This window comes from Parus major, chromosome 23 (genome assembly GCF_001522545.3).
Source record: "Parus major isolate Abel chromosome 23, Parus_major1.1, whole genome shotgun sequence".
NCBI classification, from domain to species: Eukaryota; Metazoa; Chordata; class Aves; order Passeriformes; family Paridae; genus Parus; species Parus major.
This window is the reverse complement of record NC_031791.1, coordinates 1,809,406-1,822,212: the sequence shown is the minus strand read 5'-3', so window position 1 is coordinate 1,822,212 and position 12,807 is coordinate 1,809,406. Positions and strand designations below refer to the sequence as shown.

Here is a 12,807-nt window from a genome sequence, read left to right as displayed (position 1 = left end):
GCTATCCCAGAGTCATCAAAATTGGAAAAGACCTTCAATAACATCAAGTTCCCACCTTATCACCAGCCCAGAGTACTTGAGTGCCACCTCCAGTCAGGGAATCTTGAGTTCAGGTGTTGAGATTTAGACTCAGACTTGGGGATTCGAACTCAAGCGCTGAGATTGAGATTCAGACTGTGGGAATCTTGAGCTCAAGTGCTGAGATTTGGATTCAGACTGGGGGAATCTTGAGCTCAAGTGCTGAGGCTGAGATTCAGACTGGGGGAATCTTGAGCTCAAGTGCTGAGATTTAGACTCAGACTGGGGGAATCTTGAGCTCAAGTGCTGAGATTGAGATTCAGACTGGGGGAATCTTGAGCTCAAGTGCTGAGATTGAGATTCAGACTGGGGGAATCTTGAGCTCAAGTGCTGAGATTTGGATTCAGACTGGGGGAATCTTGAGCTCAAGTGCTGAGACTGAGATTCAGACTGGGGGAATCTTGAGCTCAAGTGCTGAGATTTGGGTTTATTTTTGACACCTTCTCTGTGTTGCCTCAGTGGTGTCATCCAAGAGCCACCGACTGCGGGGGTGTGGAAAAGAAGGTGTTGCAAAGAGCAGGTTTGGATTTCAGCTCATGGGTGGCAGCTGATGGGTAGGACTGGGATGTTCTGAGAAGCAAAATATTCTAGTAGCTTCCAGCCACGGCTCCCTGTGGTTATTTTGAGTGTTCATGGGTGCAATAATTGCCATTTCTTGCGAGGCACAAGAAGCTGACAGTTGTGTGTGTGGAGCCTGCACTTAGGCAGGCAGCAGGAACAGCTGCATCGCCACAGGGCTGCTTGCAGAGGATGAATCCAGCATAAGTAATGCAGAGGGGACGAGGCAGGGAAAGCTAAAATGGCCTGTTTTCTCTTGCTTTCAAATTAAAAATGCAAGACGTATGTTGTGAGTCACAAAAAATCAGGCAAGAGCTCTAAATGAGCGAGGCTGACAAGTGAAATCGAGCTCTCTTTTGCTGGGGAAGAACATTATCTGTGATGCACACAATTTGATTTTCTTATTAGTGCAAACCTTTCTTATTCCAAATAGCTGTAGGCTTGGAATTCAGCCCAACAGACAGCGTGGGCTCTGCCAGTTGTCCCAGATGAAAAGCTCCTGGGTGGGCTGGCAGTGCCCTGGGTGCTGTCCCCCTGCACCTGGATCTGCAGCAGTGTCCAGGGTGTGTCATTTGCATAGGAAATGCTGAGTGATGCCAAGGAATTAATGAAGGAAAATCAGCAGGTTTAGAGCCAGCGAGGGAATTCCTTCTGGGAAGCAGGAGCTAATATATTGCTGCTACAAATCTTCAGCTCTGTTTTGAGTTGCAAATCTCCTGGCATTTGTCTCAGGGTAATGTTTCCTTTGCTATCCCATCTTTTACGTAATCTGTCTGTTCTTCCTTGGATCCTGGCTCTTGCTGCTGTGCTGTCTGAGGGAATTCCAATCTGGCTACAGGAAAGATTCTGTCTTTTCTCTTGTCTGCATAGTGGCTTGCACTTGCATGAAATACAACTTTCATATATATAAATACAATTTCCATATATATAAAATCCATTTTTCATATCTATATCTTTTATATCTGCATATATCTCATATATATTCTTATATTGGGTGATTGAGTGCTTAAAGTCACACTGACTATCTGTAAAAAAAAAAAAATCCTTTTATATTCAGGATAAACTTCTCATATTGAGCCATCTCTGCTGTGTAAAGAGACCAACCCCATGGCTCTACTTGTGCTTCCTCTCATTCTGCTTTCTAAATGCTATTAAATCCTAATATATTCATTTATTTGCAGCTTTCCCTAAGAATTTAAATGCTGGTGAGGCTGTGCTGGAGCAGATGTAAAAATGAGCTGTGATTTGAGCATCTGCTTGGCAATGGGGGGCTGATAATTGACCACACAAGATTTCTGCCAGCTGACCATTTGTCAGTGTTTGCACTTTGTTATTGCCCTTTATCCAGCAGTAAATGGAATTATTTCCTTCCTGATGAGATCCTCCTTGGCAATTCTGGGGCTGGATCAGCTACACAAATAATGAGGCTCCTAAAACTGTGTAATTTGGAGCAGAATCACAGAGTGGGTTGGGTTGGAAGGGACCTTAAAGATTGTCCTGTTCCACCCCCTGCCATGAGCAGGGAACCTTCCACTGCTCCAGGCACCTCTGGGAAGCTGAGCTGGCTCCTGTCTGACCTCCATCCATTTTTTTTTACCTACCAGGACTCCATCAGGAGCTCTCCTTGAGGCTTGGTGTGCTTGCTAGAGGTTTTTGATGCTTTTAAAAATTTTATCAGGCTTCTCCCAACCTGGCAGGAACCTGATAAATTATTTCCTTGGAATCAAAGGGACAGGAGGAGGAAATACGTTATAAAGAGGCACAAACCATCTGGTTTTACTGTAATAACAAAGATCAATATCTTAAAAAAAAACCCAGTGTGTTTAAGGTGGTGGAAAGGGAGAGCAGTGTCAGGAACAGATGGAGAAACAAATCTGTGAAATACAAATGAACTCTTTGCTAGCAGACTCTGTGATGAAAGACTCTGGTCTCTTGATTGATGCTGAGCTGGTTGAGGGGAGGAAAAAAAACCTTAATCTTGAAGCAGTTTTTACCTGCCCAAATTAATTTTGCTTGGATGGAGGGCAGGCAGGGAAGGTGCAGGACTGGGGCTGTGCTGACATAAATGAAGAATTCCATTTAGTGGCTGAGCTCAGGAGGGAGATTTCACTTCAAAGCAAATGAAATCCACCTCCAAACCCTAAATTTCAAGAGATGTGGGATGGGAATTGATAAAATGGATTTCTAAGTTTATGGTGAGGGGAGTGAGAAGTTACCTGGGGTTCAGAGTGTGATACTCCTGGTCCAGGGGCAAAGCTGAATTAATCAGAGCTCCTGGTTTGTAACTGGGTGGAACTGGCTGAAAACCTCATCCCAAATCTGTAGTTTGGTCTGGATTGTTGTGGAAGGAATGAGGATGTGCCCAAGGGGAAGGAACTCCAAAGGTTTTAAGCACTGTTTCATGGCAGCTGAGTTTATCCAGCCCCTTTTCCTCAGGCCAAAAGGCCTCTGAGCCCTGGGGTGGATGCTGAGGCACTGGGATAAATTCCTCCAAATATCTGGTGGGATTCATCTGCCCTTGGGACTTCCCCTCTTGGAGAGGATTTCCAGTCTTTTCCTGGAGTGAGTCATGGTGAGAGCTGGTCCAAGTCCTTGTCTCTCCTCAGGGGTGAAAAGTGCACCCCTGGCAGTAGGAAATGTTCCTTCTATTTTTATGACCCGTTTCACCTCTGACTCAGAAGGCCAAGGGAAGGAACTGAGATGTAGGAAGGCTCAAAATCTTTAAAAATATCATGATTTCTTCTACACTTATTGCAGGCAATGGGAACTGCTGTGTATGGTGAGAGTTTGCCTTGGAGAGCCTCCCTTCCTCCCAAACCACCCATGGATTTCTCAAGAAAAACTTCTAGAAATCCCTTCTAGAATTATCAGTTTTTGGCAAGAAGTTGTTCCTTTGGGTAAATAGGAGCTGATTGTGCAGTTTCTGAAGGAGACCTGGGATTTCTGGGGAGACACCGTGTTCCCTGGGAAGGAGCTGTGATTCACATCCTTCACATGACTGCAGGATGGAAAAACCCTGGAGTTTGGACTGGGCAAGGACACACTCTGTGCTGGGCTGGGAGCCCCTGGGAAGGGCAGAATTCCAGGGAATTGGCCTTTTCCTGAGCTCTGAGTGGAATCCAGATCAAGCTGCTTTGGCTGGAGCCCTTCTGGTCACTGCCTGTTCTTGCTGAGCAGTGCAAAGAAAACTCTCTGTGCTGTGAGAGGTGACAGCCCAGTGCCAGGCAAATGTTCCTGCTCCAAAACAGATGTTTGGACAGTGGTTTTCCAGGAGTGACCCCCATGGTTGGAATTTGCTTTGAAAACCAGATGGTTTTTCAGTTAAAAAATGTGATTTCCTGAGTTAAGCTCATCCCTGTGCATAAATAAAATCAAAATAAAGCAGCAAAATTGTTTTTTTTCAAAACACAGATGGAGCAAAGCTCTGTAGCACTCTGAGGCCTGCAGATAACCAAGCCCCTTGAAGTAGTTTGGATTTTAATCTCACTTTTCTGAGGCTGCCTGAAGTTTGTGGGGTTTTGTCTCACTATTTCAGGACATGCAAATGAGGGGATTTGAGGTGGGCGAAGCATTTTGTGAAGAAAATTTCCTTTTTGTTTGAAGTTGAACCTTCAGCCTTTGTGGTGGGCCAGGGAGAAGGAGCCTTGCAAAGAAGGTAATGAAGCAGCAGGCAGAATTCCTGAAAGGAACTTTGATGTTTTCACTTCTCAAGGTGCCTTCTTAGGATGTGGTTTGACTTTGAAAACCTCCTACCAAGAAAATCAGGTACCAGCTGCGAGCACCAAGGAAACAGAGATTTGTTTTCAAGAGATGCTGCTGCTCCAGCCTCATCCAAAAGCTCCTCTCATGTTTGTTTTAACTTTTTGACCAACTTTTATTGCAGAAATTCCCCAAATTCTGACCCATACCCAGTGGGTGAGCGAGAACTTGGCCAAACACTCTGATTTCCAGAGAATTCCTGAACTCTTGCAGTGTTTATTCATTGCATTTTGCTGCTGAGGGGCTGTGCTGGTTCTTGTTCTGCATTTAGAGGTGTTAATTGGTCTGGTTTTCGGTGGTTTTAAGTTTCATTTGTAACTTCTTCTGCAAAAGCATGAGATTTGCACCAGAGTTTATAAATATTTTGCAGCTTTTAGATGTCATTTTCTTTTTTCCTGTGCTACTGAGCAACTCCAAATGAGTTGGAGGTGGATAGGTTGATATTCTCAATGTTCTTCCCAGGGGTGCCAGCAGGGCCTTGTGACTCCTTTAGGTATTTATAGGTGGAATTTTGGAGTGCAAATTAAGTTTATTCAGGCAGAAAATCATCTCATATTTTTATCATTGCAATCTGACTATTTTTGGAGATGCTTTTGGCTCGTGTGATCTTAAAGAAATCAAAATTTTGGCTCAGTACTGACGTTTTTTAAGCCTTGTGGTTCATAGATTTTATTCTGTGGCACCCAGAGTGGGACAGGACTTTGGAAAACAGGCAAAGTTTCTCTCTGCCCTGAATGTGCAGTGGCTGAGACAGGGAGAATGGAAGTTATTTGTCCAAAGGATCAGCAGTGAAGCTTGGAGTAGAGCCTGACTGCACAAATCCCAGATCTCACAGAATCCAGGCAGGAAGGAACCCATGGACAGCACTTTTGGGACTCAGGCATGGCCAGTGTCAGGTCCAGAACCTCTCAGGTGTTTTAATTTTGTACAGAATTTACTTCTGTAAATTTTATTTACAGAGAGCTTAGCATCAAGGGAGAAGGAGAAATCCCTTGGAAGCACGTGAGAGCTTCAGCACATGGTGGTTGATGGCTTTTAAACCAATGAACCTCACAAATCAAGTTCTTTGAAAAATGAATCATTTACCTGTGGTCTGGGGACAATTTCACCTGATATCTGTGGAATCCCAGGAGGGTTTGGGTTGAAAGGGACATAAAGATCATTCAGATCATCTCAGTCAGGGCAGGGACACCTTCTGCTATCCCAGATTGCTCCAGTACCTGTCCAACCCACCCCCAGACACTTCCAGGGGTGGAAATTCTCAGCAGGCAGCTCCTGACCCTGCCAGGAAGGTGCTGAAGGTGTCTCCAGGAGGAGTTTTGTGTTCTTTGGGAGTGTAAAACTCTGCCATGAAGCTGCTCTGCCCTTTGGGAAGGATTTAGGCTTCTGGGCAGCTTTAGTGCTGCAAATTTCCCTCTTTGACATTGCAAATGATTCACATCTGAATGGTGGAGAGAGGAGGGAGGGATTGTGGATTAAGCCTTCATGGAAGGACAGTGTTTTGCTGTGTGTTTGCTGTTAGAGATCAGCCAAGGGCCCTGCTGATGATTTTTGCTGTAGTAGAACGCAGCGATATCAATAAAAGCTGAAATAAAACTGGCTTTGTGCAAGCCCTGCGTGAGCTCTGATAAAATGCCTCACAATTAAAAATTTAATAGCGTTCATCAATGTATTGCAGCCAGCTGGAAAACAATGAGACTGAAATAAAACCACTGTGTGGGATTTTTTTTCTGCCTTCCTCTCAAAAACTAACCAGCTCTTCCCTGTAAGGAGGAAGAAATTGCATCCTGAAACTGGAAATAGTGGAAGCAGACAATCTCCTTTTGGTTTAAGAGGATATTTAGGTGCAGAACAGGTCTGGATGGTATAAATATGTTTAATTTAGCAGTTGGTGGCATTAAAGGTGAGGGGTTTTGTGAATTCAAAAGGACAGTGATGCTGCAAAGTGTCAAATGGCATTGTGGGGCTCTGCATCCAGCGTGTCCAGATTCCAAGGAAAAAGAGGTTTTTTTTCTGGCTGCCAGCTTTGCTGCCTCCATCTGGGAATCTGAAATTCAAGCTGTGCCTTCCCCGGCTCTGTCACTAATAATGAAGATTCTTCATTTGGAACTTACTTAACCAAAATTGAGGCTGAAGGAGAATCCAGCTCCTTTTTTTTTTCCTCGAGACGTGTGGGCTGCAGCAGCACCAAGGGGGAACAGCATCATTTTAACGCCTGAGGTCAGCAGACAATTCAATAGACGCCAGATTTGTGGTGGAAACACAAGATATTTTAGCATAACAAGCATGTTGATATGGCAGCTTTTTAACAAAAGCTGATTGAATTTGGTCAGCTCTGCTTCCAGTCTAGGCTGTAATAGCTCATTACACGTCGTTAAAAAGCTGCTTTATATATTTTTTTTAATTTTTTTTTTTTTTTTGGCTGCAAATCTGGGGGAAATTACATTTGGTGGAACATATGGTGTCATCTTCAGCTCTCTCCTCGGGAAGCGCAGGCCTCGCCGAGGTGCCGTGTTTTGCTGGGGAAAAATGGATGTGCAGCTGTGACATTGGCTTTGGAGTGATGTCACCTTTTCTGTCTTTGGCAAACACTGCCATCAGCAGCCTGTTCCTCTCCCTTGGCATCTCCATTACCAGCTGAGATTGTGCTAACACTTTTCCTCCGTGTAGGTGTTTCCTCCTCGGCTTCTATTGAAGTGGCAGGGAATCAAAATGCCTCGTGTTCCCTTTTTCCCCGGAGCACCGAGCCTGTTCCTGGTGGCCCGGGGGAGGGGGTGACAAGTGGCTGGGGCTGTGTTGTGAGTTGGAAGGACACGCTGTGCAGGATTGTTTGCTCCACACTTCCTCCCTCGGCTCCTCTTTGCTAAACTCGTGGGGGAGGAATCTATTGGTTAAATTGTACTTGTAGGCATAATATTACAGTGTTGGGAAGGAAGAAGGAGAGCGGTGCTTAACTCCAAACACGCCCTGGCTGTGCTGGCGAAGGGTTTTGTTTGCAGCTCCCTGCTCCTGTTGTGTCCCAAATCTCCGCTCAGTGGGTTCTTGGAAATCAATGGGATTCGTCCCGAGCCAGCTGGGCTGGCTTTGCTTTCAGGGATCAGCAGGAGATCAGCCTCTCTGGGATCCCTGGCACAGCAGCCCACTCCCTCTTGCTGCTTTTTAGTATTTATTGAAACCTCCCTTTCGCAGCTCCCGCTTCCAACAATGAGTCAAAATCAGCAGCCAGGGCGAAAACCCGTGGGGGGACGTGGGTGGTCTGGAGGGTGTGCTGTGCTGTGGCCCAGCATGACTTCCCTCAGTGTGCCTTGGGTTTATTTTTGCTTGATGCCTTGCCTTTGTTGACTGTAAAACACCTCAGAAGTATCTTTGGCAGCTGCTGATGGGAGCGAGGTCTCTGTTCTAAAGATGGGTTTAGGATTGAGCTCACACATTGCTGACTCTCATGGGTTACGGTGGGATTTAATACCCAGACAGCAGTTAAAGCTTTGGTGTTTATGACCCTCACAACAGCAGCATTTTAAGTAACTTTCTTCTCCTATAACCCTTTCCTAAAGTGTGGATTTACTCCACCACTTCAATTCAGAGTGGCTAAAAAATTTCCTTGAAGGGAATCACTTGAACTGAGTGGTTTGGAGTCCCTGTCTGAGCTGAACTCTGCCAGCCCACATTTGTTTCTCCTCACAAACAACATTTCTTTACTCTCCAAGCCTGCAGTTCTGGGTTATCAAATGCAGGTTATCAAAATAACCCTGGCATCTCCTGCCACATGTGAATATTGAACTCTGCCCCACACTGACACTTTAATTCTGATCTACCAGAGGAGTGATCACATCTCTGTCAGGAAAGAAATAGCTTCAATCTGTCCCTAGGAAACAACAACTGTGGGGAAAAGAAAAGGGATATGGTCTGAATTCCCAGGGACAACTGGCTTTAAAAGCAGCCACACAACCCCCCAACCTGCCAAATTACCAGGCTGGATTTCTGCTGGAGCAGCTCTCTGAGGGCTGCTTGCTCGGCTGTCTGCTCCAGGATTAGGAGAGAGCATCTCCCTTATCGTTTTGCACATGCTGTACCATCTGTCCTAAATCTCCCTTTGTCGGGCTGTGGATTCCAAGTGCTATTTCTTCCTTGGGAGATAACAGACGTGGCTGAAGAATTTTGCTAGGTAGGGCTGGGGTGCTATTTATGGTGAGAGTTTTTTTTTTTGTCCTGCAGCCAGAACCAACTCTGAACTCCCCTGGGTTTTCTCCACCCAGACACTGAGAAAATATTTTAGGTTATAGGTGTGTTTAGGTTTTAAGTCTGGGAAATATGAAGTCCCCCAGTTGTAGGGTGTGTGTGCTGCTGAAAGAGGGTGAATATGAAATAATTAAATTCAGGCATTACAAGGACACAAGAGATGCCTTTAATCTTTTATTGTACATTATAAAATGTTTATTGCTCTGTCTGTATCAGAGGTGGTGACCTCTCCTTCTTGGTGATGGAAAAGTATGTTCAGGCAAAGGATCCTGGAGACACCTTTGGGGTTGGCCTGGCTGGAACCAGCACTTCTGCAGGAGAAATTCCCAGTGCTTTTCTCCCAAACCAGCTCTTTGGGAAAAGCTGGTGACAGGGGCATTGGAGAGATGGCAGCTCCTCACTGCCAGCCTGGTTCTTTGCAGAGACTCCCAACCCAGGCTCCTCTGAGTGCAGGTTTGTTGTGACAAGCTCCAAACCTTCCCTCAGACCAGCCTCTCTTGGAGTGTGACGGAACAATTTGGATCCTGCCTCATCCCCTAAGTGCATATGGAGTGATCTTGTGGAGGAATTAAATAAATACAGATACCCCATGGCACACTACAAAGAATAAATCTTTTTCATGTCATGGTCCTGCATCTCCCAGCTATCCAGAGCACCAGCAATCCCCAGGGATCCTGTCAACTTCCAAACATCCAGCATTTCCTAAGAGAGAGATCCTCATCCTTTTTGGGAAGGGCTGTCTCCAGCAGACTCCTGCCTTTCCAGCCTCAGGAGAACAGCACAGGCAAGGATGTGTAAGGAAAACCAGCCCTTCCCACACAGAAACTTTACTAAAAGAAGCTTTTTAAGAACTTAAGCCCTCAAAAAAATGCCCCTCAGGCCAGAGCCTTCCACAATAAACAGCTCTTGCCCCTGGAGACCTTGCATAGCAACCGGTATCATCAGGTATTTTGTCTTTTTCTTTGTTTTGTTTTGTTTTTTTTTTTTGCTGACTGGCTACATTTTTATGGACCTTTTATGCCATTGGTGGTGGACTCAGGCCCAGCTGAAAATACCACACAGAAAATGGTTGAAATTATCCTGGAAGCTAAATAACAGCTTCTGGTGTCCCCTCATGTTGGGCTGTGCCTCAGTGTTCCCCGATTTTTCTGAGGTGAAGAGCACCAGTGTGAGAGAGGAGAGACAGCAGCAGCAGAGAACGTGCTGCAGCCTGGCTGGATAACAGCTGGGGAAGTTCTCCTGGTGGGAATGGAAACTGGGGGATGCCTTTTTTTTGTTTGTTTGTTTGAAAAACCCACCTGCAAGACGTGTTACACGACACACATCAATGAACGAAGCAAGGCCCGAGCGCACAGCAGCCAAAATTTGGCTTCTCCGTGGTGTTTGCCACGAGCTTCCTGCTCAGAGAGGGATGTGCCTGATGCCTGGGAATACTGCCTGCATGGAGTGACAGTGAGACCAGAGAAAGACACAACAAAACCTTGTGCATTCCCAAAAAACCAGGAAAGCTGTCCCAGAAGATGGAGTGTGAGGGTAGAAAGGAGCGTGGAAGACATTGCTCCAAGCCAGGTGATTCACGGATCACTCCAGCATCACTGATTCTTCTCCATCCTCTTTGTTTGGGTTTGTTTTGTTTTGTTTTTTATTTTTTTTTTTGCAGGATTTCCCTTCCTGGCCAGATGCTTTGCAGAACACGGATGAGGAGGTGGATGCCAGCAATCACGAGGTCTTGTTTTGCAAATCGCCCCGACAATGTTTGACCTCCCCAGTCATCACGGCTCAGAGTGGGAGTGAGGGATGGAGCCCATCTCTCAGGTGTCAGGCTGTCATGCTTCAATGATGTTCACCGAGGGCTTGTTTTTTGGAAACTAGGAGGGAAAACAAAGGAAAACCGGATGTATAATAGGGGGAAAATCACCTCAGAGCTCGGCGCAGTCTGCAGGTCGTGTTTGGTGAAAATTCTCGTTCCCACCCCTTCACGATGATGAAAAAGGGTCAGAGTCGAGGTTTTAGGCTTGTGGGGTTCATCACTGCTTCTGAACCATCATAAATCAGTGAACTACTTAAAATACTAAATAAATATGGTGGGGATGTGAACAGAAACACGAGGAAGTTAAATGAATTGAAATAAGTTGGGATAAATTAAAGGCTTGACCTATTCACACTTCGACATGGTGTTAGCATCTTTGCTCCTGCTGATTAACTCTCCAGTTAATTACAGGACCAGTGTCCTCTTTGCCTCGTGCTGCTGTGGGAGGACCCAAGGAACTCATTTTTTTTCCCCTCCAGAGATGCTCAGCTCATCCAGAAACGTGGCTTGAAACCTGATTTCTCTCGGCCACGCAGGATCCAGGGGGTGGGAGTGAAGCTCTGCCTTCCTGAGCAGCAGAGCCGTGGGTGTGGAGGGTGTTCCCATCCCTCAGCCCGGCTCTGGAGGTGGGGGAGGATTTTTTAACAGAGGCTTTTTTTGGGTTGAATTTAGCACAAATCGGTTGCGGACACTCACCTTGCTCCGCAGGAGGCCCCCGCCCTGATGCTCGGGTGTGCTGTTCTCCGAGGCGCTCTTGGCTTTCTCCTTGCTGTTGTTGGGCTCGTTATCTTTGATGATATCGTACTGTCTGCAGAACAGGGCGATCACCCCTGCCGGGAGAGAGCATCACATCAGCGAGCCTGCAGACATCACACATCCCTCCGGCCAGCCTCGGCAGCATTCCCGGTTCCCACAGCCAGCCAGCCTCTGGCTCTTCCCTTAATTCCGTGCTAAACTAGTTAGACAGGACCACAGAAGATTAATTCTATTCCAGCCTCCCTGTTATGAAGTGGTTTAAGTCCTGCGTTTGGAGCTCGACCAACACCAACTCCGCGGTTCGGCGAGCACTGGAGCTCCTGAAATTTCTGCCTGGTGAAAGAAAATGTGTCCTCTGCTCCCCGTCCTCTGGAGCTGGAGCTGGCACAGGAGAGGTTCTGAACCTGCCAGCACCTGCAAATGGGCACCAGCACAAGCTGCGAGTGGAAAATTCCTCCCACACACACACCCAGGCACGTGGAGAGGGGAGCAGGGGCAGCCGTGGCACGTAAGATGACTGCAAATGTCTGTCTGAGAAGATTTTATGTGATGTTTCCACCAAATAACATCTCTGCCTGTGGATTCCAGACACGTAGGTGAAGTGGATCCAGGCAGATGCTTCTTTTCCCTCCCTTGAAAATCTTCCTTAATAGCCAGATATATTTAAATCTTGCAGCATCTTCACATCATGGACTGCTCTATAAAACGAGTGTGGCAGTTGCCCCCAGGCTTTACTGATAAACACAGTGGCCCAAATTCTTTCTTTGGGAATGTGGGTAAATGGCTGATTTCAGGAGAAAAGGCGTTAACATCTGCCACAGCCACCCCTGGTGTGATTTCTGTGAGTAAAACTGACACACAAAGAAGGAAAACGCCGTGAAAAATTCCAAAATTTCCAAAATTCAAGAGCTGGGGCTTGGCTCAGTCCAGAGCCCTGGGCACGGACTGGTTCCATTTGGATTTTCCCAAATCTTGTCACACAGGACAGGTTAAAAGCTGGAAGGAGGGTTTTTTGTGTATTGAGACCTTTTTAAAGGATGCATTTGATGTAGAGAGAGATTCTCCCCACACCCTTTTTATTTTTAAATGTAAGTAATTTGTCTGGAAGGGAAATTGTGGGATTAGCAAATTCTTTGTTCCCAGCTGATCCAAGTCTCAGATTAGGGAGGTGAATGGGTTGTTCAGTCACCCCATGTAATTATTCATGATTATTTTCCCTGGCAAAGCATTGAAACTGGGATGTGCACAACTGAAACATGGCAGAAATGCTAAAAAATAATAGCCTGGAGGTTCTGGAAATCTTCTAAGTTTGTTTCAGTTTTCATGTGATTGTTGGCTTTGGGAATTAATGCTGTCCAGTCTCTGGAGATGCAAATAAGGGTGAAAAGAAAAATAAGTTATATATGGATCTGATTCAGTGTCACCTGGATTCCTCCATCCCCTTCTGTGATGGAGAAATTTCTGTGGAAATTTTATATAAAAATAGAACTAAAAAATATAAAATGAAAACAATAAAATTATAAATATAAATATAAATATATAAAGATGAATATTAATATGTCTATGAATATGAATATGCATTTGAATAGAATAGATATATAGATATA

The 12,807-nt window shown here is 45.6% G+C and overlaps 2 protein-coding genes across 3 annotated transcripts in view; one reads left to right on the top strand and one right to left on the bottom strand.

The window, feature by feature from the left end:
* The window catches only part of LOC107214078 (S100P-binding protein-like), a 25,144-nt gene that overhangs the window by 4,991 nt on the left and 7,346 nt on the right, over nucleotides 1-12,807 (top strand). The window contains exon 5 of one of the 2 annotated variants that reach the window (XM_033519554.1): nucleotides 3,394-9,675. The exons of the other annotated variant lie outside the window; for it this stretch is intronic. Within the exon in view, the coding sequence (XP_033375445.1) occupies nucleotides 3,394-3,541 (148 nt within the window). The 3' untranslated portion in view covers nucleotides 3,542-9,675. Of the gene's footprint in view, nucleotides 1-3,393; nucleotides 9,676-12,807 lie in introns of those variants that run through there. 2 annotated transcript variants of the gene reach the window in all.
* FNDC5 (fibronectin type III domain containing 5) overlaps nucleotides 8,778-12,807 on the bottom strand; it is a 16,241-nt gene continuing 12,211 nt past the window's right edge. Inside the window, exons 5-6 of the mRNA XM_015649125.2 lie at nucleotides 11,141-11,274; nucleotides 8,778-10,502 (exon numbers count right to left, since the gene is read on the bottom strand). Of these exons, the coding sequence (XP_015504611.1) occupies nucleotides 10,461-10,502; nucleotides 11,141-11,274 (176 nt within the window). The 3' untranslated portion in view covers nucleotides 8,778-10,460. The remainder of the gene's footprint in view (nucleotides 10,503-11,140; nucleotides 11,275-12,807) is intronic.